Source organism: Trichomycterus rosablanca, chromosome 1, assembly GCF_030014385.1.
Source record: "Trichomycterus rosablanca isolate fTriRos1 chromosome 1, fTriRos1.hap1, whole genome shotgun sequence".
NCBI lineage: Eukaryota > Metazoa > Chordata > Actinopteri > Siluriformes > Trichomycteridae > Trichomycterus > Trichomycterus rosablanca.
The window spans coordinates 80,585,810-80,612,388 of NC_085988.1; the positions used below are offsets into that span (position 1 = coordinate 80,585,810).

Genomic DNA, 26,579 nt, shown 5'->3' on the forward strand with positions numbered 1-26,579 from the left:
GTCCCACAGTCCAAAGAAAACGTTGAATTATTATATATATTACATTACTATGACTGGCAGTGGTAACAGGTGAGGTAAATTTGTAATATGTTTTACACTAACAGTTAGGAAACACCTAGTTTGCCAGTCCAAACTGTTATATACATTGCCTGTCTATCACAGGACAAAACACACACACACACACACATAAATGCATGTACACACTCACATTTAGGGCAATTTTAGTAGCTCCAATTAACCTAACTGCAAGTCTTTCAAATGAGCATAGAACCCCGGAGCTCCTGGAGGAACACATCTGCGAACACATGGAGAACATGCAAAATCTACAAAGAAAGGACCCAGACTGCTCCACTTTGGAATCAAGCTCATGGAGCCAATGTCACCTCTGATCTTTAGAATGAATGATTTCTAATACATTTATAAAGGACTTAAATCATGTTGTACCCGTGTACCAAACATAGGCAAGTTATTTAGTCAAATGTTTTAATTCAATCAGCTTTTATAATAAGAATACAAATAACTTTATTAGATTTAAAAGTGGTCACATAAAACAACCGTTTTTATATTTAGTGTCTCAGAATATACAAACTCGGAATGGAAAAGTGGATTAAGAAACAGAATAAAGCATAATATACCATACTAATCTTTGGGCGGCACGGTGGCTAAGTGGGTAGCACTTTCGCCTCACAGCAAGAAGGTCCTGGGTTCGATCCCCAGGTGGGGCGGTCCGGGTCCTTTCTGTGCGGAGTTTGCATGTTCTCCCCGTGTCTGTGTGGATTTCCGGTTTCCTCATGAAAAAGCTACGGTTTACTCATGAAAAACATGCAGCCAGGCTAATTGGAGACACTGAATTGCCTATAGGTACCTAGCCACTAGGATGCATTAACCAGTGCATTGTTGTGCCGGTCCCAAGCCCGGATAAATAGGGAAGGTTGTGTCGGGAAGGGCATCAGGTGTAGAAACTGTGCCAAATCAATAATGCGGATCACGATCCACCAACGACCCCTAACGGGATCAGTCGAGGAAATAGACAGATACCATACTAATCTTTAATAGCTGCTTTATAGTGTTGAAAGAAATGCTGGGCTCAAGGCAAGAAATCATCCAGAACAGATCACTAAGTTTGTGATCTATGTTCAGAGCCTTTGAGAAGGTTTGTGTCCTTCTCCAGATCTGTGCTCCTCTACAATTAGATCCCCAGTCCTTTCCTCCTTTTCATGTAAATGTTTTGAATGCTTTTTGAGTTTAATTTGATATGTTGTATGGACAGAATTTACTGTACAGATAGACCACACATAGGGATGGCTTATTTATCCTTGTACAGTAACTGAAAACAAGTGATCCACAAATCAAATTTAGTGTCCGCTAAATGCCGCAAATGTAAATGTAATATAAACAATTTATACACTTGTTAGCAATTATAGATCTAAACCATCTAAAGGATTAAAAAACTAGGAAGGTGTCCACATACTTTTCACCACTGACACCTAAGGTATCCATAGCATGAGAGGTGCATTTTATTCATGGCCAGTTTGAGCAGGTTTGTCTGAAATATTCTGATTGTGTAGCATTAACTTTATGAAGTGATGTGGAGATTCAGGAGACATGGGGGGGACTCATCTCATGCCTTTGTGAAATAGATGAAACATGAATATAGTGCCTGGGACCTTTCTCTTGCTTTCTCGATGATGATCCAGAGCTTTCTAAACCCCTTTTTCTCGGACATGATCTGAAATCGATTAGTGTGACAAACGTGCACTAAGAGACACACCTACTTTACTGAGATTTACAGGAAAAGAAGTCAAACCTACTTTACTGGTACTGACAGGCCTATAGGCCACACCTATGTTTACTGGTACTGGCAGGCACGAGGATTTAACACACCTGATTTAACAATATGGGACAACCAACACCCAAATTCTGGCCTCTGTTTCTGTCACTCTCAGAACAAAGGGTGTAAACTCTATTTATATCTTAGTGGGATCTTTACTGTCCTTGTCTTTTTATCAGATTGTAAAACACACATCCTTCATTAATACTGACTCTGACAGATGTTACTTTTCTTTACAGTTTCTTTATTTGCACTAAGAGAGGCAAGGGGGCAAATACTTTTTCACAGCAATTTAATTCAATTTGTTTTGCTTTCTTTATGAATAATAATCAGAGAGTAACCACGATTCTGTGAGCCATGGATATTTTAATTTAGTTTAAACACCTCAAGACTGTACAGATGACAGTGGACTTCAGGAGACACTCACCAGCACTGCTCCCACTCACAATTTCCAGTAGTCCTGTATTAACCGTGGAGTCCTTCAAGTTTTTGGGAACTATCATTTCCCAGGACCTGAAGTGGGAGTATAACATCAACTCCAATCTCAAGAAAGCCCAACAGAGAATGTTCTTCCTGCGGAAAATGAGAAAGCTAGGTCTGCCACAGGACAGTTCTGCACTGCTGCCATCGAATCAGTTCTGTGCACTTCCATCACAGTCTGGTTTGGAGCAGCCACAATACAACACAGGAACAGAATGCAGCGTCTGGTGAAGTCAGCAGAGAAAATCATTGGTGCTCCTCTGCCCTCCCTCCTGGACTTGTACTCTTCAAGAACCAAGAAATGGGCAGAAAAAATGATTACTCCACACACCCTGGCCATAACTTCATTCAACCCCTCCTGTCCGGCAGGCGCTATAGGTCTATTCACACTACTTCCAGATTCAAAAGCAGTTTCTTCCCACAGGCCATCTCCCTCCTAAATAAATAAATAAATGACTGACAATACAGACTTAAGCGTGACAATATTCACCTCCTGCAATTTACTAAATATTGTAGTACTTATCCTACATGCTGTGCACTTTACTATTATTTTTAAAATATTCCACACGCTGCTAATTGCCTGTATGTAGTCTTAAACAGTCGACCCTTGGGTGCTGAACGGTTTACCATATGAACATTTTGGGTTACAAATGATCTTTTTCAACTTAATGTACGAACAGATTTCGGATTACGAACTTTCGCAAAATTCATGAAACACGTGACGTCACGAACAGGTTGACTCCGAGCGTCTCTCTCTCTATATATATACAGTGAGCGAACATTCGGACAGCGGACGGTGTTTTCTTTATATTTTGTAAAATTCAATATTAAAATGTCCCCAAAGAAGATGCAGAGAAAGCGTAGTGTGAAAAAATTAAAAAGTCTATTACATTTGTTGTTTTATAATTACTCCTTCCAGTAGGTGTCACTGTGTATCAGACAGAGGGGACAGTGAGTGAGAGAGAAGAAGGAAGTCGGCTGAGTAAAGTATTCTTTCTTTCGTGCAATTACACCTACAAAATACAACACTACTGAAATGAAGAAGGAAATAATAGAGAAATATGAGAGTTATTGTTGTTTCTGGTAGATACATTTTATAAAAAAGAAGGACATTGATTATGGTATATGGCAGGGGTTTTAAACCCGCGGGGCACGCCCCCATGTGGGGGCGCGAGTACTTGTCTGGGGGGGGGCGTGGCATTACGAGATTATTATTATGAACCGGTGGCACACGAGATTGAGCGGAAGTTCATCAAGGAGAGGGGGGCCTGGCGGAGGAAGCACCAGGCATCTGCGCTTAAGCCGCGGTTCACGAAGGGGAGGGGGGCGTGGTGAAAGCCGTGCTTGGCATCTGTGCCTGAGCCGTGGTTCACCAAGGAGAGGGCGGCGTGGTGCGAGGGGGGCGCAAGTCGCACTTGGCACACGAAGGGGGGGGCGCATGCCTACAAAGGTTGAAAACCCCTGGTATATGGTACAGCACACGTACTGTACTGAAATGTGATGTGTGTTTAAGTACAGTACTACTACTGTGTATTGTTGTTTATTATTGTTTATTACAGTATTATCTATTCTATAATTTAAGATTAAGGGAAATATACTGTATATACTTTTATTTATAACAAAAAAGACCATTTAAGACAGGGGTGGGCAATTAAATTTTCCAAGGGGCCACATAAGAAACTGGGACTGTTGTGGAGGGCCGGACCAATAAGGTGAACTTAATTCTGCTCAATATTAATTTTATCTCTTTATTTACATTTACATTACATTTTCAGCATTTAGCGTTGACGTCTTTATCCAAAGCGACTTACATTACAGTTACACTATACAGTCTGAGCAATTGAGGGTTAAGGGCCTTGTTTAAGGGCCCAAAAGCAGCAACCTGGCAGTGGGCTTGAACCAGCGACCTTGTATTTACTAGTCCAGTACCTTAAGCACTAGGCTACAACTGCCCACTCTTTATGAGAAGCAGTAAATTGTGCAGTTCTAATAAGCTCTTAATGTTTAGATGTTACAATCAGAAAATTAGAAGTAGGCAGAGAAAAAACATCAACATTATTTTACTTTTTAAACAAACAAATGCAAAAAAAACAAATGTGAACAAATGTGCAGGTTTTTAAACTATTTTGTTTTGAGTCTAATTACCACATTTGTTTTTCAGTCCTTTGTTATTGTTGGATATTCTTTTTAAAATCACAAAGCTGGTCCTGCCTGCTTCAGTTCTGGATGTGTTAAACTTTATAAAAAGTCCTTGTTGCTTTTGTAGTTTAGTTAGTGAAGCTTCAGGTGTGACGCTTCGCATCGTTCATGTTCTTGTATTTCTCTGTTTAGTACCGCGATTTAAACCCTAAATTGTAATCCTTAAACAGCTTTACACCTGACTTCAGTAAATAAATACTTCAGAAGTCCATGTCTTGTTAAAAACTCCACCGTCAGTCACACTCAGCTCTGTTAGCATTACGGTGAAGCTGATACACTCGCACACACGTAAATCGAAACTTGCGGATATTTAAAGACACAGCGCTCCCGTCAAAACAGTCCTGTTATAATGCATGTGTGATGTACATTTATTTACATCTAATTTTTAATTGCCTCGAACCTCATGCGGGCCGGTTAGGGATGTCTCCGGTTAGGGCCGTACAATGCCCAGGTCTGATTTAAGACATTAGAGAGGTTGGGTAAGGGGGTGGTTTGGGAGGTCTGGAACGGGTTAATTCTATTTACATTATTTCTTATGGGAAAAATAGGTTTAACTAACGAACATTTTGATTTAAGAACAGCCCTTCAGAACCAATTAAATTCAAGTCAAGGGTCTACTGTATTTTTGTGTTTAATGTTTAATTTTTTCTTGTGCATTGTCTGCATCTTGTACATTGCTTGTATACTGTATTTATACTAGAGAGATCCCATCAGCCGGAACCAAATTCCTCGTGTGTATCCACATACCAACGAATCTGAGATTCTGACGTAATCAGTGACGTAACAGAAGCAGCAGCTGCAGCTCACAGAAAAAGAAACCGAAAGTAAAGTGATCAACACCAACCGCCTTCATCAAGTAAGTGTTTATGTTTTAATCATTCACTGATTTAACTTAGTATTTAGTACCGACTGTTGATGAATTACTGATTATAAAACTGTGGATAATTTAATGATTTATTGTGTGTGATTATATTCAGGTACAGACTGAACAATCCAGTATCTCCGTGTTCTGCTTCTACTCTCTACTGTTTTATTAATCAGTTTTAATTAACACATTTAGGTACAAAATGTAAAATAAGTACACAATTATTTGTAACAGTTATCTGAAACATGTCTGATGGTCACACAGTAACTATAAATATGTACATGACCGCACAGCAGTAAAACAAGCTGGCCCACCAAAGCTGACATCTGAAACTAACTACGTAGTTTAAATCCCAGCACGACTACTGGCAAGCCGGGCATCTATATGGACAATGATTGGCTTGTCTATTGGGTGGGATTCCTCATAACTGCCGCTTCCTTACGACTGGCTGGTAAGATTGGTGGAGATTGGTGTATGACGTTTCGTATGCAATTTTGATCCACGTATGAACCTGCCTTGTGCAGATGAAAAGAAGTGGTCAATTACTGCACACGTGTGGAAGGGAGCGTTTGTAAGTCCCGGCTCTCCTCAGTCAGGAGTGGAGGTCAGTAACTGTAGAGGAAGCGAAATGCAATTAGGGAATTGAATATGATTAAATAATAATAATAATAATAATGCAGAGGAGTAGGGATGTATCGATACACTCTACCCACGATGCGATTCACGATACTGGGTTCACAATACGATTTTTTAAATAAATACTGTATTTGTGCTTATTTTTTATATATCTAAATAATGAATGGCCTTTTATTTCTGAGGTAGTTACAAAACAATGCTGCACATTTCCCTTTTTGTGTTGTTTGTATGTTTGTTTATTAGGATTTTAATGTCATGTTGTACACTTTTAGTTACAGTCATGACAGGAATGGTAATTATTCATTACACAAGATTCATCAGTTCACAAGGTTATATCAAACACAGTCATGGACAATTTAGTGTCTCCAATTCACTTCATTTGCACGTCTTTGGACTGTGGGAGGAAACCGATGCTCCCGGAGGAAACCCACGCAGACACGGCCCTTTTTGTGTAAAAACAAAAACTGAAATGAAATTGTAAAACAAATCCCACATACATGAATGAATAATACAGATAAAGAAAGTATCCTCACATAAATAAATTTGGCTGGAAAATTCCAAACCTGGCAACCCTGTAGTGACGTTAACCAGGCGAGGTGAATAGCGCCAGCGCCCTCTGCTGTTTAAAATGAATATCGATTCATTACACATGTAAACCGTTTTGAATCGTTACACATGTGAATCATTTTTTAACTGTCTTGTGGTGCATCGTTGCATCCCTACAGAGTAGTCAAACACCTGTAATGCCCAGTCCTGATGCTCAATTGTTCATCTGCCAAACAATTAAGGCCAAATAAAATGTACTTATTATATTATATAATATTTGGTTACATTTTCATGATGCCACATTTTAATCACCAGGGGAATAACACTGCCAACTAATCTGTGCCAACTGACATTGTTCTACACAATATCTCTAACATGTAAAACTGTAACTGATTCAAATCTCTTCTTTAGGTAAAATAATTTCATGGCAGGAAACACTGTGGGTGAGTACACTGTTAAAGCTACTAAAATATAAATCATTATGCTTCGAATTTTCTCCAGACCCTTACTGATCTGCAAAAAGCAGGAAACACCCCGAACAGGTTGCCAGTCCATCACAGGACACACACACACTTATGGCAATTTTTAAAGGAATGGGAGAACATTCCACACTTTAGAGGTTATCAACTAAGTGCTGATGCTGGAGTGTTGTTTAGATGTTTATCATTACCAGTCAAAATAATGTCAACTTTCAAGTTTATGTCATTCAAATTGATTTGATGTATCAATAAATATTCACACACATCACCATAATACCTTCTAAGGTGAGGGGTGTTAAATATTTACGATTGCAACTGTATATGATTTGTTTTAGCTTGGTCTGGGATCAAGTGTTGTAGTTATTCCCATTCTAAAAGGATATGAAACAAACAGATAATAAAGTTATCTATAAATTATTATATTATTATCTATTATAATAAAGAATCAAGTCTTTGATTCACGATCATAGACCAAGTGTTTAGTGTTTAAGCTCAAGTGTTTAGAAAGGAGCAGTAAACAAAAGCAGCATTTAAAAAATGTCCACATTGGTAGCTGTTGTGCTACAGTGGACACTTGGGTGGTGAAAATTAATAACAACTTGTGATGATGTAAGTACTCCTTACACATCACCAAGACTAGACTAAGTTATCCAATGTAATTAGTGTAAATAAATAAATAGGTACTTACCTGTTGTCGGGAGATGGTCCAGGTGTCGGCGGAGGTCGGTGCTGGTCCAGGACTTCGTTGTGTGTAAGGTACCTGAAGATACCAGAAAAGAACAGAATAATGAATAAAGCTAGCTGAATTCTGCATATGCATTATGAATTATGAATGAATGTGTACACTGAATGATATGGCCATATAAATGTGATTTGTTGTGTGTGTTTAAATGCCCGCTCTACATTTACATTTTTGGCATTTAGCAGACGCTTTCATCCAAAGTGACTTACATTACAGTATACAGTTTGAGCAGTTGAGGGTTAGGGGCCTTGCTCAAGGGCCCAACAGCAGCAACTTGGCAGCTGTGAGGCTTGAACCAGCGACCTTCTGATTACTAGTCCAGTACCTTAACCACTAGGCTAAAGCTTGCCCGCTCTAATTTCTCCTGCTTTAGGATTGGCCAGGTCCTAGAGGGGAGGGGCCTCATAGTTAAAGCAGGAGGGAGTGAGGAGGGAACAAAAGATGGCAGAAAGTCTTATGTAGCTTTTCAGCTACTGCCTATTAGTGAGACTGCTATGGTCTTTTCTTATTGGTAATGGCCTTTTAGTTGACTGAGGTCAATGGGGTTACTTATGTCAACCAGCTGTGGTTTTTATCTGTCAGCGCGTTTTGTAAATATTTCTTGTGTGTATTTCTTATAAAACAATAGCACTGGGAACTTGGACTTTTGAGCTTCTGTCCACCTTGCAAGCCTCCAACACTTGGTAAACCTACCTCACTTCATTACACAACTGAGACAGAAAATGGTTTTAGAATTTGAAATAAAATGATTCAGATGAATTGTAAGGCAGTACAGTTTCCAGGGTCCTTTCTGTGTGGATTTTGCATGTATGTTCTCCCTGTGTCCATGTGGGTTACCTCAGAGTGCTTCAGTATCCTCCTACAAGTGTAAAGACATGCATTCAGACTAACTGGAGCTACTAAAATTGATGTATGTGTGTGTGTCTGCCCTGTAATAGACTGGCGACCTGTCTGGTGTGTTTTCTGCCTTTCACCCAATTAATCGGACCCACTGAGGCCCTGACCAGGATGAAGTGGTCTTAAAACAGACAGTGAACTAATGAATCTGTGGCTGATTGTATTTGTTGATTGATTTATAGGGAAACCCTCTGAGTGGCAGCTGTATTTTGGACAGCAATGGTCCTCAATAGAAAATGATCATATACTTGAGGCGAACTACTGCCAGCCCGGAGCGAAAGGAATCACCATCAGTACCCACTTAGGGTGATTTTCTATTTATATTTCTTTCCACAAGTTCATTCTGGCATTCCGAGTGTTCGTTTTGAGCAGTTATTGATGCCCATGCTCTTCTTCCACAGGGAACTTTACATTGACTTCGATGCTATGACCGTATCGGGCCCTTATGCTGACTTCAGGGTACAGCGTAAAGTCTTCCTGTCTCACAACCAGACAGAGGACATGAGATGGTATTACAAAGACAACTATTCCTGGTGTGAATATGGAACACAGGTAAGGCAAGTCAATTGTTTACCACATGGCTAGAAATATGAGGACACCCATAAAACACTTTGATAGGTGCTTGTTGAACATATACAGTGGAACCTTGATTTAACTGACCTCCATTTAACCGATTTTGGATTTAACGGACAAAATCTGTAAACCCAAATGTCCAGTCCAGTGAGAAGTGAACCACGACCAGTAGTTCAGTAATTGACCGCTAGTCTGTGCACGTCTCTCTGTTTACCTGAGTGATAGGCTTTATTTTGTTAGGAGGCTCGCTTTGTCCTCGCCTTTTTGTGTTTTATGTTTCATTTTGACGTGTTTTATGCTAGTTTGATGAGGGCCAAATTGTGATGGATAGTAGACTGGGTCAGAGCATCTCCAAAACTGCAGCTCTTGTGGGGTGTTCCCGGTCTGCAGTGGTCAGTATCTATCAAAAGTGGTCCCAGAAAGGAACAGTGGTAAACCGGCGAACATGGTTCTACAGCACACCTTCAGGAGTGTAGTGGAGTCTATGTCTCGACGGGTCATGGCTGTTTTGGCAGCAAAAGGGCGACCAACACAATATTAGGAATGTGGTCATAATGTTTATGTGCATGTTTAGCATTTTTGTGGACCTTAGTGTTGTGTTTTTGTACATTTTCGCACCCCCTGAAAAAAACAACTCGCTGTTTCAGACAATTGCATTTTACAGTCCAGTGCTCCCCCCTTTTAGTCCATTAAATCAAGGTTCCACTGTAATTCCAAAATTACTATCAAAGGTCAGGCAATGCTCAAAGGCTCCAAGAAGAGCAGCCTTTTTTCACCATTCTTTTTCTGTGCATGGTTGAACTGCTATGCTAAAACAAGAAAAGATATTCTTCATACTCCTATTACAAAGTTAGGAGAAACTCTTAAGGTAAGAGGGTTACATGCAGGTTCTGTTAAAGTAACAAATAAAAGGTACAAAAAATCAGCAACCCACAATGGAGAAAGTGGATAAAAAAAGGGAGGGAGCAGAAATGAAAACTGGTTGTCACAATAAGGCGAGTTGCTCCAACCACCTGCGACAACCAAGTTCTCAGAAAAAGAGCAAAGAAACGAAAACTAGACCAAGCCGGAGACATCAATGCAAATATGGGGCCCGCAGTTCTGTCGTGCAAGTGCCGCAACACTGGCTAGGTTCCCAGTAAATGATAAAGACTGTTGGCATCTGTGCAGGCAGAAAACTAAATTAAATTGAACTTGGCATTGCAGCATTGCCTGGGAAGGGGCCAGCAACACTTTGAGGAAGAAATCAGTCATCTGCACATCCATGCCCCCTCTGTCAGCCAGTTACTTCTCTAGGCAGTCTGGTTCCTTTTTAGTTCTTCCATAAAATATTTAGCAAAATGTATCTTGCCACTGTTGCCCTAGGCTTGCTGATTGGGTTTTTTTGGACCTACACTTTGTAAGGTTGTTTAGCATTATACAAATAAAAGTGCTAAACAAACAAAATATCTAGACACATAAATTTATTGGTAATGTTTGGAGAAAGTAAGAGGACTGTTACTATTATTTAGCAATCTGAACAAGAAGTAAAATAGTCTTGGTGACCTAACAGTGCTGTTATGAGAACGTTTTTAACCTTATAGATTGTAAGGTTAGAACTATATTTCTCTGTATGACCCAGTATGAATACTGCAATTGTTTACATTTGTGCTGTAGAGGGCGATTCCAATAAATATGTACGTTTATAAAAGAACAGACAAAATTGATAGTTGTAAAATTTTAGGAACCTTTGTAAAATGTTTTGATTGTTTTTGTCTGTCCTCACAGGGATCGTCAGTAAACAGCCAGTATTTGGAGCAGCTTTATCAATCCAACCCAGCTGGTGTCTGTAACTTCACAGTTGGATCTTATAATTACACCTTAAATTTTTCAGGTAGGTCTTTTCCACCTACAAAACATTTACTTCACCTTGATTTACACAGACATAATTCACCATATTCATAATGTGACAAGAAATCATTTCAAAGTAATGAACTCAGGACTCAAACAAGAATAGATTTTTAAATTGAAGTTTAACTGAACTTCTTTTGAAAACTTCTGGCGGACATAATTGGCAGTGCCTGCAGCAGATACTAATGGGCCACCGTATCTGCAGGGTGGGGGCCGGATTATGTTTGGGTGGGTGGGTGTGTCTTCATACACTGTGTAAGGACCCTGATTGGCGGAAGAGATGCCTGTAGGGGCGAGAAGAGGAGGGCTGTACACGTGTCGGAAGAGGCGTGTACAGCGACGTGCTCTCCTTGGATGCAATCGGGTATCTCTCAGCAGCGGAAAACAAATTGAGTGTTAAATCGGGAGGAAATTGTTAGCTTTTGTTAGAAATTGTTACAATTACAAATTGTACTTGTTAGTCATCAGACAGGTCTATAGTATTTTTATTTGTTTTATTTGTTTATTTGTCCCCAACAGGGAAAGTTTGGACACTCCTGCTGTATACATCACATAGATAACATCACATAGCGGCAGTTCAGACTACTAACATGACTTTTTGTTTCTCAGAGTCACTTTTTAAAACTGATTTTGTAATATTGTGAAGGATGTAGTGAATAGAGAATATGATAAAATATTTGCATTCGTTTAAAAGATTATTTTGGGCATTTTTGTCTCCTGATTTCTATTTACAGACATGGTCCAAACCAACCAGTCTACTCAGATGACCAGGAAAGTGAAAAGGCGACCCAACTTTCAATCCACAGTAATCAGCAGGTGCTGCTTTAATGAACTGATTCAATTATAAACTATTTAAGTACAACTTTATGAGCAAAAGTATGAGAACTTTTTTACAGGTGGTTTTGACTTTATAAGACACCACAGTTATGGTTGTGGAATGGAATATGCTGTTATATAATTATATATAGTGCCAAATCTGGACTATAAGCTTCTCTCAGTCTCTCAGACATAACCGATTCCTCCTCCTCCCACCCTCACCGTTTATAACCAAAAAGTAAAAGGTCCCAAGCCTGGATAAAACTAGTCAGAAAGAGCATTAAGCATAAAAATGTGGCATATATATTTATATATATATACAGTGGGGTCAAAAAGTATTTAGTCAGCCACTGATTGTGCAGGTTCTCCTACTGGTCTGTAATTTTCATCATAGGTACACTTCAACTATGAGAGACAAAATGAGAAAAAAAAATCCAGGAAATCACATTGTAGGATTTTTAAAGAATTTATTCATAAATTATGGTGGAAAATAAGTATTTGGTCACCCACAAACAAACAAGATTTCTGGCTCTCACAGACCTGTAACTTCTTCTTTAAGAAGCTCTTCTGTCCTCCACTCGTTACCTGTATTAATGTCACCTGTTTGACCTCGTTATCTGTATAAAAGACACCTGTCCACAGCCTCAAACAGTCAGACTCCAAACTCAACCATGGCCAAGACCAAAGAGATGTCGAAGGACACCAGGAAGAAAATTGTAGACCTGCACCAGGCTGGGAAGAGTGAATCTACAATAGGCAAGCAGGTTGGTGTGAATAAATGAACTGTGGGAGCAATTGTAAGAAAATGGAAGACATACAAGACCACTGATAATCTCCCTCGATCCCGTGGGGTCAAAATGATCATGAGAACGGTGAGCAAAAATCCCAGAACTACACGGAGGGACCTGATGAATGACCTGCAGAGAGCTGGGACCAAAGTAACAAAGGCTACCATCAGTAACACACTACGCCGAGAGGGACTCAAATCCTGCAGTGCCAGGCGTGTCCACCTGCTTAAGCCAGTACATGTCCAGGCCCGTCTGATGTTTGCCAGAGAGCATATGGATGATCCAGAAGAGGATTGGGAGAATATCATGTGGTCAGATGAAACCAAAATGGAACTTTTTGGTAAAAACTCAACTCGTCGTGTTTGGAGGAAGAAGAAAAACCCAAGAACACCATACCTACTGTGAAGCATGGGGGTGGAAACATCATGCTTTGGGGCTGTTTTTCTGCAAAGGGGACAGGACAACTGATCCGTGTTAAGGGAAGAATGAACGGGGCCATGTATCGTGAGATTTTAAGCCAAAACCTCCTTCCATCAGTGAGAGCATTGAAGATGGAACGTGGCTGGGTCTTCCAGCATGACAATGATCCCAAACACACCGCTCGGGCAACGAAGGAGTGGCTCCGTAAAAAGCATTTCAAGGTCCTGGAGTGGCCTAGCCAGTCTCCAGACCTCAACCCCATAGAAAATTTGTGGAGTCCGTGTGTTGCCCAGCGACAGCCCCAAAACATCACTGCTCTAGAGGAGATCTGCATGGAGGAATGGGCCAAAATAGCAGCTACAGTGTGTGCAAACCTGGTGAAGACTTACAGGAAACGTTTGACCTCTGTCAATGCCAACAAAGGTTATGTTACAAAGCATTGAGTTGAACTTTTGTTATTGACCAAATACTTATTTTCCACCGTAATTTACAAATAAATTCTTTAAAAATCCTACAATGTGATTTCCTGGATTTTTTTTTCTCATTTTGTCTCTCATAGTTGAAGTGTAGCTATGATGAAAATTACAGACCTCTCTCATCTTTCTAAGTAGGAGAACCTGCACAATCAGTGGCTGACTAAATACTTTTTGGCCCCACTGTATATATATATATATATATATACAGTATATATTGTGTGTATATGTGCCTCACAGCAAGAGATCCTGGGTTAATTCCCAGGTGGAGTGATCTGGGTCATTTCTGTGTGGAATTTGCATGTTCTCCCTGTGTCTGCCTGGGTTTCACATGTCAGGTTAATTAGAGCTACTAAAATTAGTTGTAGCCTAGTGGTTAAGGTACTGGACTAGTAATCAGAAGGTGACTGGTTCAAGCCCTACCACTGCCAGGTTGCCACTGTTGGGCCCTTGAGCAAGGCCCTTAACCCTCCATTGCTTAGACTCTATACTGTCATTCGTGTTTCAAGAAAATGTTATCATAACAAAAGTGATTTTTTTTTTTGCATTTTTCCCAATCTAGTCGTATCCAATTACCCGATTGCTTTACGCTTCCTCTGTACTGATCTCCGCCCTGATTTAGGTGAGCGAGACTTTTCATCTGCACGATTCGAGTTCATATGCGGATCAGCTTTGTGTACAGAGAGCCACACCCTGATCAGCATTATTCCTCGACTCTGTGCAGACGCCATCAGTCAGCCAGCAGAGGTCGTAATTGCATCAGTTATGAGGAGTCCCTATCCAGCTCCCCACCCTGTATGAACAACAAGCCAATGGTCGTTCATGTAGCCGCCCAGCCCAGACGGATGGCAGAGCTGAGTTTCGAACTGACGAGTTTGAAATGTCAGCTCTGGTGTGCTAGCGTGTTTTACTGCTGCGCCACCTGAGCGGCAAAAAGTGCTTCTAAAATAATTTTGACTTAACCTTATTAATTCTTAATTAGTTAATTAATGTGATTGGAACAAGTCATGAAGAGTGGAGGCTGTTATAGCAGCAACTCAATGTTTATGCCTGTATATTGATGGTGTATTTGGGTGCTTGCATACTTTTAGCCATGTAGTTTAGTTCTGTGACCATTTTTGTCCAAACTAGTGAAAGTTTTGTTGTGTTTTGTTGTGTGCAGTCCAGTGGTTAGTCCTTCTTCTCTATCATACATACCTAACCTATCCTCAGCCAGTGTGGCCTCCTGGGAGTTTTTGGATAAGGAAGGCGTGTGGACAGAGTATCAAAAACCAGTAAATAATTCATTTACATTCTTGTTTTTATTGTATTTTACCAAATTACCGACTCTCATACGGCGTGTTTATATGAGCACTTGTGTTTGTTCAGGGTTCCTCTCTGGACAGTTTGGATATAGAGAGGCAGTATCAGCTCAACCCACAGAACCAGCTCACGTTTACAGCCGGCCACTACACTTACACTCTTAATTTCAGCAGTGAGTCTCACACCAGCACCAGACAGTAACCTTGTGGTAACATTTCTGTAACCAGTGTGTTTTTCCACAGAAATGTGTCAGATCAATACCAAGTTTGGAACGAAGAGAGCTGTCAGGAGGAACATCACTGCAAATCAGCAAAACAGCAGGTACCATCCACAAGTAGAAAAACACTCAGAGGTTTGCATGTGCAAAAACTTATAAATTAAGTCCACTCTGGTGGATCAGCAGCCTAATATGCCAGCTAACCACCGGCCAGGCCTGACAGTCAATATACAAAACTGGCCATGTCTGAGGGAGGGAAGGCAGAATAGAGAATGCGGATGCTTCACATGTCAGGTTAATTAGAGCTACTAAAATTAGTTGTAGCCTAGTGGTTAAGGTACTGGACTAGTAATCAGAAGGTGAGTGGTTCAAGCCCTACCACTGCCAGGTTGCCACTGTTGGGCCCTTGAGCAAGGCCCTTAACCCTCCATTGCTTAGACTCTATACTGTCATTCGTGTTTCAAGAAAATCTTATCATAACAAAAGTGATTTTTTTTTTGCATTTTCCCAGTTTTCCTCCCAATCTAGTCGTATCCAATTACCCGATTGCTTTACGCTTCCTCTGTACTGATCTCCGCCCTGATTTAGGTGAGCGAGACTTTTCACCTGCACGATTCGAGTTCATATGCAGATCAGCTTTGTGTACAGAGAGCCACACCCTGATCAGCATTATTCCTCGACTCTGTGCAGACGCCATCAGTCAGCCAGCAGAGGTCGTAATTGCATCAGTTATGAGGAGTCCCTATCCAGCTCCCCACCCTGTATGAACAACAAGCCAATGGTTGTTCATGTAGCCCCCCAGCCCAGCCGGATCACAGAGCTGAGTTTCGAACCGACGAGTTTGAAATGTCAGCTCTGGTATGCTAGCGTGTTTTACCGCTGCGCCACCTGAGCGGCAAAAAGTGCTTCTAAAATAATTTTGACTTAACCTTATTAATGCTTAATTAAAAATGAATGTGATTGGAACAAGTCATGAAGAGTGGAGGCTGTTATAGCAGCAACTCAATGTTTATGCCTGTATATTGATGGTGTATTTGGGTGTTTGCATACTTTTAGCCATGTAGTTTAGTTCTGTGACCATTTTTGTCCAAACTAGTGAAAGTTTTGTTGTGTTTTGTTGTGTGCAGTCCAGTGGTTAGTCCTTCTTCTCTATCATACATACCTAACCTATCCTCAGCCAGTGTGGCCTCCTGGGAGTTTTTGGATAATGAAGGCGTGTGGACAGAGTATCAAAAACCAGTAAGTAATTCACCAGCATTCTTGTTTTTATTGAGTCTCTCATGCATCATATCTGAATTGTGGTGTCTCTCAGTCTGGCGTGTTTATATGAGCACTTGTGTTTGTTCAGGGTTCCTCTCTGGACAGTTTGGATATACAGAGGCAGTATCAGCTCAACCCACAGAACCAGCTCACGTTTACAGCCGGCCACTACACTTACACTCTTAATTTCAGCAGTGAGTCTCACACCAGCACCAGACAGTAACCTTGTGGTAACATTTCTGTAACCAGTGTGTTTTTTCCACAGAAATGTGTCAAATCAATACCAAGTTTGGAACGAAGAGAGCTGTCAGGAGGAACATCACTGCAAATCAGCAAAACAGCAGGTACCATCCACAAGTAGAAAAACACTCAGAGGTTTGCATGTGCAAAAACTTATAAATTAAGTCCACTCTGGTGGATCAGCAGCCTGATATGCCAGCTAACCACCGGCCAGGCCTGACAGTCAATATACAAAACTGGCCATGTCTGAGGGAGGGAAGGCAGAATAGAGAATCACCTAATTTTCTTGCAACAGCAATTTTTGCTGTCTGTTGTCCTTCCTTCTGAACAGCCTCGTCCTCCATACCTGATGCAGATGAAGTCCTGCGATGGATTGGCGCCCCCTCCAGAGTATTTCTGCCTTGCGCCTGGTGTTTCCCGGTCCTGTCCAGCGGTCAGCATGGGCACCCTGACTGGTCTGCGGCTATGCAGCCCCATACGCAACAAACTGTGATGCACTGTGTTTTCTGACACCTTCCTACACCTACACCTACCAATCAGCATTAACTTGTTCAGCAGTTTGAGCTACAGTAGCTTGTCTGTTGGATCGGACCACACGACCCAGCCTTTGCTCTCCACATTGATCAATGAGCCTTGGCTGTGGTCACTTGAACTGTCAGTGGTCATAATGGGGTCGGTGTATGTATATATATATACAGTGTATCACAAAAGTGAGTACACCCCTCACATTTCTGCAAATATTTTATTATATCTTTTCATGGGACAACACTATAGACATGAAACTTGGATATAACTTAGAGTAGTCAGTGTACAACTTGTATAGCAGTGTAGATTTACTGTCTTCTGAAAATAACTCAACACACAGCCATTAATGTCTAAATGGCTGGCAACATAAGTGAGTACACCCCACAGTGAACATGTCCAAATTGTGCCCAAAGTGTAAATATTTTGTGTGACCACCATTATTATCACTGCCTTAACCCTCCTGGGCATGGAATTCACCAGAGCTGCACAGGTTGCTACTGGAATCCTCTTCCACTCCTCCATGATGACATCACGGAGCTGGTGGATGTTAGACACCTTGAACTCCTCCACCTTCCACTTGAGGATGCGCCACAGGTGCTCAATTGGGTTTAGTCCATCACCTTTACCTTCAGCTTCCTCAGCGAGGCAGTTGTCATCTTGGAGGTTGTTTTTGGGGTCGTTATCATGTTGGAAAACTGCCATGAGGCCCAGTTTTCGAAGGGAGGGGATCATGCTCTGTTTCAGAATGTCACAGTACATGTTGGAATTCATGTTTCCCTCAATGAACTGCAGCTCCCCAGTGCCAGCAACACTCATGCAGCCCAAGACCATGATGCTACCACCACCATGCTTGACTGTAGGCAAGATACAGTTGTCTTGGTACTTCTCACCAGGGCGCCGCCACACATGCTGGACACCATCTGAGCCAAACAAGTTTATCTTGGTCTCGTCAGACCACAGGGCATTCCAGTAATCCATGTTCTTGGACTGCTTGTTTTCAGCAAACTGTTTGCTGGCTTTCTTGTGCGTCAGCTTCCTTCTGGGATGACGACCATGCAGACTGAGTTGATGCAGTGTGCGGCGTATGGTCTGAGCACTGACAGGCTGACCTCCCACGTCTTCAACCTCTGCAGCAATGCTGGCAGCACTCATGTGTCTATTTTTTAAAGCCAACCTCTGGATATGACACCGAACACGTGGACTCAACTTCTTTGGTCGACCCTGGCGAAGCCTGTTCCGAGTGGAACCTGTCCTGGAAAACCACTGTATGACCTTGGCCACCATGCTGTAGCTCAGTTTCAGGGTGTTAGCAATCTTTTTAAAGCCCAGGCCATCTTTGTGGAGAGCAACAATTCTATTTCTCACATCCTCAGAGAGTTCTTTGCCATGAGGTGCAATGTTGAATATCCAGTGGCCAGTATGAGAGAATTGTACCCAAAACACCAAATTTAACAGCCCTGCTCCCCATTTACACCTGGGACCTTGACACATGACACCAGGGAGGGACAACGACACATTTGGGCACAATTTGGACATGTTCACTGTGGGGTGTACTCACTTATGTTGCCAGCTATTTAGACATTAATGGCTGTGTGTTGAGTTATTTTCAGAAGACAGTAAATCTACACTGTTATACAAGCTGTACACTGACTACTCTAAGTTATATCCAAGTTTCATTTCTATAGTGTTGTCCCATGAAAGGATATAATGAAATATTTGCAGAAATGTGAGGGGTGTACTCACTTTTGTGATACACTGTATATATATATATATATATATATATATATATATATATATATATATATATGCCTCACAGCAAGAAATCCTGGGTTGATTCCCAGGTGGAGTGATCTTGGTCCTTTCTGTGTGGAATTTGTATGTTCTCCCTGTGTCCGCATCACAAGGCAAGGCAAGGCAAGTTTATTTGTATAGCATCTTTCATACACAGTGGCAATTCAAAATGCTTTACATAAAGAAAAAAAATTATTAAAAGTATTAAAACATTCCTGAGATCTAGAACCTCAGAAAGACTTCTTGCAAACATTTAGTTACAATTAAGAGAGCATGAAATTCAAACAAGAGAGATAAAAAATTTAGAACATGAAAAATTAAAAGAAAATATTGTAAAATATAACCTACAATCTGGGAAATACGAAATTAAAACAAGAGAGATAAGCAATTAAAACATGAAAACTTAAAGAAAATATACCCTACAATTTAGAATGTACACTACTCTATAAAAATAATTATTAAGAGCATGAAAAACTAAAAGAAATATGGTAAAATGAGGGTAATAGCAAAACAATCACAATAATTTACAGGTCAGGTTAATTGAAGCTACTAAAATTAGTGTGCGTGTAAGTGTGTGTGTGTGTCTGTGTGTGTGTTTGCCTTGTGATGGACTGGCAACCTGTCTGAGGTTTTGCCTGCCTTTTGCCCAATGAATCAGACTCGACCCTGGAACATTATTGTAATCCTAAACACGTCCCAACTACATACACTATGTGGTTAGAAATATGTAGACTCTATGACCATGAGCATGTTGGACATACTATTAACATGTTGTGTTGAGTTGTGCCATCCTGGCTTGCAGTCGACATTCCAAATCATTCCAGAGGTGTTTGGGGTTGGTGTCAGGGCTCTGTAAAGGCCTGTGCTGTTCCTACACACCAAACTATTAGAGTGGTGTAAAGGTTGTGTTGCTGTAAGATTAGGTATAAGAGTAATTAAAAAAACACACATTTATTAATTCACCAGTTTTTTGTGCTGTTTGTTTTCACAGTGCTGTAACTCAAGCTCGCTGGCAGTTTTTTGACAGCGGTTGGAAAGACTTTGTTAAAGTAAGTTACACATGAGTTTATCACTGCAAGAAACGTTTGAATAATTGATTGGGCGGAGTGATACTTCCAATACTTCCAATTTTTCTGTCAGAAGTAAAGTAGAATAACAATCTGAACCTAATTCTTTGTGTTGCTAAAACATGCTGGACACTGATATATATATATATATATATATATATATATTACCTAGCTCACCACAGACAGATTCGTTTGGTTTGCAGTAGTCACACGTGAAGTTCATTGGTCTGGTAACGTTAAGCAGGTTACACAGATTCCCAAAATCCCTTGCTGTGCACTCACTGTATATTTTGATTACATGAATTCCGATATTTCATTGCCTTTTAGTTATTTTTATATTTACTTAACAAAAATACTGTAATATAATAATAACGACTCGGCAAGTGCAGCCAATGGGGGGGCAGTGCGATGGGGGGTTGAGTTCATGTCATGGAGGGCCCCCCCCTTCCCCGCCATGGGCCCCAGTGCACCTGCCCTCCTGGTAGTTACGCCCCTGCAGTAACCAAATGTAATTTTTAAGCAAGTTTGGTTTATTAAATATACAGTCGAGTCACATTATTATGACCACTTCCTACTTTCGATGGTGGCACTGTGTAGCTTATGAAGGATGTCACGTTTCATGAGCTGGCTTGGTGGGTATATAAGGTGTGTGATAGGCTGTCTGCACATAAATCCCTCGTTGCTGTCATGGGTAAAAGTTCTCAGAAACTCAGCTCTGCCATCCGGCTGGGCTGGGCGGCTACATGAACAACGATTGGCTGTTGTTCATACAGGGCGGGAAGCCAGAGAGGGACCTTATAACTGATGCAATTACGACCTCTGCTGGCTGATGGATGGCGCCCGCACAAGAGTCGAGGAATAATGCTGATCACGGTGTGGCTCTCCGTACACAAAGCTGATCTGAATATGAACTCGCCTTGTGCAGGTGAAAAGAGGCAGTCGGTACTGCACACATTTCGGAGGGGGTGTGCGTTAGTCTCGCTCACCTCAATCAGGAGTGGAGATCAGCATTAGTAGAGAGGAAGCGTGATGCAATCGGGTAATTGGATATGGATTCCTGGGATGGATGGGATCTTTGGATCACACGGCTAGAAATGTCCCACATTGGTTGGAAGAGCATGACCAAGACTTCCAAGTACTACCCTGCCCCCTAATTCCCCAGACTTTAAGTCAAATGAGCATCTGTGGGACCACCTCGATACCACAGCACACCTTTAGGGGTCTAGTGGAGTCCATGCCTCAACGGGTCAGGCCTGTTTCCGCAGCAAATGGGGGACCAACACAATATTACACGATACTGACCGTGACACACACACACACACACACAGCCATGTTCTTAACAAACTGACCATTCTTGTAAAATGATAAACAAGTTTGATGTGGAAAGTGGGCCTTGAGCTGGGAGAGTTAGCCTGAAGGGGCAGTAAAGCGGGTTATAAATACTGCGATAGGGTGGACAGCATCCACCCTTCTCTTCTGTAAAGGCCTGTGTGTGTTTGCATGGTGAGAGGGTCCTCAGCTGAGAAATACATGGATTTTTGCTTTTACTATTACTCCGGTTGTCTGTGTCAATCTTTAAGAGTTATTTTGAATTCCCACAACAAAACCGAGTAGAACGAAAGTAGATGTGCTTAAAATAGTAGCTTAATATCTGGTCTCTCTGGTGTAGGGCAGTGCCCGTGGGCAGTGTACTGTCTCCAGTCAGGATATAGAGTTGCAGTACCAGCAGAACAGAACCGGGAATATGAGCTTCAGCTCCAGAAGGTTCAGCTACACAATAGACTTTACAGGTACACACCAACACCCACACCCACATCTGGTTTAATAAAAAAACCCAAATGATTATTAATTGTTTCTGTAAAACACTGTGTTTTTTCTTTTTTTGCAGCAATGATCCAGACAAACTTGACCACTAATACACAGAGGAACATCCAACGCCTAGAATCCCCATAACTGAAGAGCTCATCTCACTGTCCTCTAGACCCTCAGTATTATGATCAAGATCATGATTAATAACAGCATTTACTACCATTAAGTCCAGGGGTGCCCAATACATCCATCACGATCGGCCAGTGGATCGCACAATGCACGCTGGTAGATCGCACCTCATTCAAACAGGTCAACGTGATTAACATGAAATGTGGCCACTTTTTAGCTACGCCTCAGCCCACCTAAAGCAGCGCTAATCTAAAACATTTTCATTCATCAGTAACCAGTTTGTGCCATTTTTGCATTTTTTTTAATGCATTTTCTCCCCATTTTCCTCCTGATTTAGTACACTCAGTTTTGTTGCAGAGAGATACCCGATTGCATCCGAGGAGAGCATGTCACTGTACACGCCTCTTTCGACACGTGAACAGCCCTCCTCTTCTCGCAATATCAATATAGGAACTGAAGCACATTTAAAAAAGCTACAAAGCATTTTTGAAAAATGATGAGGACAACCTTTAAACAAAAAAGTATATCGCGATGACCTGTCGACTAAAATAGTAGATCTCAAGTCACAAAAGTATGGGCACCCCTGATTTAGTCCATTCAGTTCTCTCAGAGATGTACAGTTGTGGTCAACATTATTGGTACCCTTGATTGTTTAACATAAAAACCAATATCAAACCACTATTCAGATAAGTGGATGTGTACCAATCTTGTAATATTAGAATTTTTAACAGCATGTTCAAATACATTCAGTGGAACATTTTCCCAAAAGGATTGTGGGTTAATTTTGTCTGATTTTTTCTTTTGACTTCAGCTAAACAAAGGGTGCTATTGATCATGCCTGGCATTGTTTTCAATTTTATATATATTTATATACCCTTCAAAGAAAAAAATTTAGTTTTTTTTTCTGAATCAAATATAAAATATATTGCCAAAAGTATTCACTCGTCTGCCACACACATATGAACTTGAGTGACTCCCATTCTTAATCCATTTAATATGATGTCTCCACCCTTTGCAGATGTAACAGGTTCAACTCTCCTGGGAAGGCTTTCCACAAGGTTTAGGAGTGTGTTTATGGGAATTCTTGACCATTCTTCCAGAAGCGCATTTGTGAGGTCAGACACTGATGTTGGACGAGAAGGCCTGGCTCACAGTCTCCGCTCTAATTCATCCCAAAGGTGTTCTATCGGGTTGAGGTCAGGACTCTGTGCAGGCCAATCAAGTTCTTCCACACCAAACTCGCTCATCCACGTCTTTATGGACCTTCTGCTTTGTGCACTGGTGCGCGGTAATGTTGGAACAGGAAGGGGCCATCCCCAAACTGTTCCCACAAAGTTGGGAGCATGAAATTGTCCAAAATCTGTTGGTATGCTGAAGCATTAAGAGTTCCTTTCACTGGAACTAAGGGGCCGAGCCCAACTCCTGAAAAACGACCTCACTCCATAATCCCCCCTCCACCAAACTTTACACTCGGCACAATGCAGTCAGACGAGTACCGTTCTCCTGGCAACCGCCAAACCCAGACTCGTCCATCGGATTACTAGACAGAGAAGCGTGAGAGAGAACACGTCTCCACTGCTCTAGAGTCCAGTGACGGCGTGCTTTACACCACTGCATCCGACGCTTTGCATTGTGCTTGGTGATGTAAGGCTTGGATGCAGCTGCTCGGCCATGGAAACCCATTCCATGAAGCTCTACACACTGTTCTTGAGCTCATCTGAAGGCTACATGAAGTTTGGAGGTCTGTAGTGATTGACTCTGCAGAGAGTTGGTGACCTCTGTGCACCATGTGCCTCAGAATCCGCTGACCCGCTCTGTCATTTTACGTAGCTACCACTTCGTGGCTGAGTTGCTGTCATTCCCAATCGCTTCTACTTTGTTATAATACCCCTGACAGTTGACTGTGGAATATTTAGTAGTGAGGAAATTTCAGGACTGGACTTGTTGCACAGGTGGCATCCTATCACTGTACCACGCTGGAATTCACTGAGCTCCTGAGAGTGACCCATTCTTTCACTAATGTGTGTAGAAGCAGTCTGCATGCCTAGGTGCTTGGTTTTATACACCTGTGGCCATGGAAGTGATTGGAACACCTGAATTCAATGATTTGGATGGGTGAGTGAATACTTTTGGCAATATAGTCTAAACTGCTTCTTTGAACAATTTATTTTAGAAGATATTTTACATGCTGTACTTAATATTCAGGGGTGCTAATAATGTTGACCCCAACTGTTTTAAAGCGATATTGCACTTTTTTTAACGCTACCCCACAGGTACTTTACATTAGCACTTTTAATGTATCTATTAATTCGGCTGCCACTACAACCAAAACCACTGCTATTTTCATCTGTGTGCTAATTGAGATTTTATAGGAACTGCCTGTAAGCCCTAAATAGCCAGGGATTCATTTATTGTCTGATAAATCTTCCTGTGATTACTTTTTAGCGCACTGAAACTTACTAAGTACTTGAAATAACACAGCGCTCTAATATGTTTACGGCTCTCTGTGAGAATCCGCTGCTGGATAATGTAAAGAAACAGTTGGCATATGCACGTGTTTCAGAGAGGGCAGGTGCTAGTCTGCTGCGCTACTGCGTAAGTGTGAATGTGGTTCAAGTAGCAAAGGAATTGTAATAAAGAATAACAAATTATTAAATTAAACTGCAAAACCGCCTCCGCGCCATTAATTCTATTTATACATTTTTCCCTTTTCTCCCAATCTAGGCGAGTCTAGTTACCCATGTTATGCTGCAGGTCCCCACTCTGACTGAAGAGAGCTGTACCTTACACACACATAACCACTTCTTTTCACCTGCATGAGGCGCATTTATACAGGAATCAGTATAGTACAGAGAAACATGCACTGATCCCCATTATACCCCGTCTCTACACAGGCACCATCAACCATCCAGAACTCACGAGCTTGAGATCTCAGCACTGTTGGGCTAGCCTGGTTTTCCGCTGCGCCACCCGAGCACCCTCAGCCTAAACATCAGTGTAATTTGATTAAAATTTAGTGATTTTGTCCCACCTGTTTGTCATTTTCCTTCAAGAACTTAATTTTAACATTTATGGGTTGAAAACTATACACTGCTGAAGTGCTCAGGTCATGCACCAGCACAAAGGATAATAGAGATCGGTGCAGGGTTCTCTGTGTGCAATACAAATCTCCATCTGAACCTTGTGCAGGTGAAAAGAAGCGGTTGGTTAAGACACTCGAGGGGACACGTGTTATTCACGGCTCGTCTCGGTCAGGAGTGGAGGTCTGCAGCAGGAGAGGAAGAGAAATGTGGTCGTGTCATTGGATACGACTAGATTAGGCATAACATTATGACCACCTTCCTATCTGACTGGTCTGCGACTATGCAGCCCCATACGCAACAAACTGTGATGCTCTGTGTATTCTGACACCTTTCTATCAGAACCAGCATTAACTTCTTCAGCAATCTGAGCTACAGTAGCTCGTCTGTTGGATCGGACCTCACGGGCCAGCCTTCCCTCCCCACGTGCATCAATGAGCCTTGGCCGCCCATAACCCTGTCGCCGGTTTACCACTGTTCCTTCCTTGGACCACTTTTGATAGATACTGACCACTGCAGACCTGGAACACCCTACAAGAGCTGCAGTTTTGGAGATGCTCTGACTCAGTCGTCTAACCATCACAATTTGTCCCTTGTCAAACTCGCTCAAATCCTCACGCTCGTCCATTTTTCCTGCTTCTAACATCAACTTTGAGGATAAAATGTTCACCTGCTGCTGAGTATATCCCACCTACTAACAGGTGCCGTGATGAAGAGATAATCAGTGTTATTTACTTCGCCTGTCAGTGGTCATAATGTTATGCCTTGTCGGTGTGTATATATATATATATATATATATATATATATATATATACCGTATATACAGTGTATCACAAAAGTGAGTACACCCCTCACATTTCTGCAGATATTTAAGTATATCTTTTCATGGGACAACACTGACAAAATGACACTTTGACACAATGAAAAGTAGTCTGTGTGCAGCTTATATAACAGTGTAAATTTATTCTTCCCTCAAAATAACTCAATATACAGCCATTAATGTCTAAACCACCGGCAACAAAAGTGAGTACACCCCTTAGTGAAAGTTCCTGAAGTGACAATATTTTGTGTGGCCACCATTATTTCCCAGAACTGCCTTAACTCTCCTGGTCATGGAGTTTACCAGAGCTTCACAGGTTGCCACTGGAATGCTTTTCCACTCCTCCATGACGACATCACGGAGCTGGCGGATATTCGAGACTTTGCGCTCCTCCACCTTCCGCTTGAGGATGCCCCAAAGATGTTCTATTGGGTTTAGGTCTGGAGACATGCTTGGCCAGTCCATCACCTTTACCCTCAGCCTCTTCAATAAAGCAGTGGTCGTCTTAGAGGTGTGTTTGGGGTCATTATCATGCTGGAACACTGCCCTGTTTCCCAGTTTCCGGAGGGAGGGGATCATGCTCTGCTTCAGTATTTCACAGTACATATTGGAGTTCATGTGTCCCTCAATGAAATGTAACTCCCCAACACCTGCTGCACTCATGCAGCACCAGACCATGGCATTCCCACCACCATGCTTGACTG

The 26,579-nt window shown here is 41.6% G+C and overlaps 1 protein-coding gene across 2 annotated transcripts; it reads left to right on the forward strand.

Moving 5' to 3' along the window:
- The first annotated feature begins 5,336 nt into the window (after positions 1–5,336).
- On the forward strand, positions 5,337–24,644 carry si:ch211-244b2.3 (uncharacterized protein LOC557230 homolog). 2 transcript variants are annotated; one of them, XM_062996523.1, is made up of 15 exons: positions 5,337–5,366; positions 6,969–7,000; positions 8,858–8,981; positions 9,077–9,227; positions 11,016–11,121; positions 11,873–11,954; positions 14,798–14,909; positions 15,004–15,109; positions 15,180–15,258; positions 16,282–16,393; positions 16,503–16,608; positions 16,680–16,758; positions 19,962–20,019; positions 21,707–21,827; positions 21,926–24,644. In XM_062996523.1, the coding sequence occupies exons 2-15, from the start codon at positions 6,982–6,984 to the stop codon at positions 21,988–21,990; spliced, it is 1,320 nt and encodes a 439-aa protein (XP_062852593.1). In that variant the 5' UTR covers positions 5,337–5,366; positions 6,969–6,981; the 3' UTR covers positions 21,991–24,644. The 2 variants fall into 2 exon arrangements, with proteins under 2 accessions (XP_062852593.1, XP_062852585.1); XM_062996515.1 differs by lacking the exon at positions 5,337–5,366 and having other exon boundaries at positions 6,865–7,000.
- Positions 24,645–26,579: the final 1,935 nt, after the last annotated feature.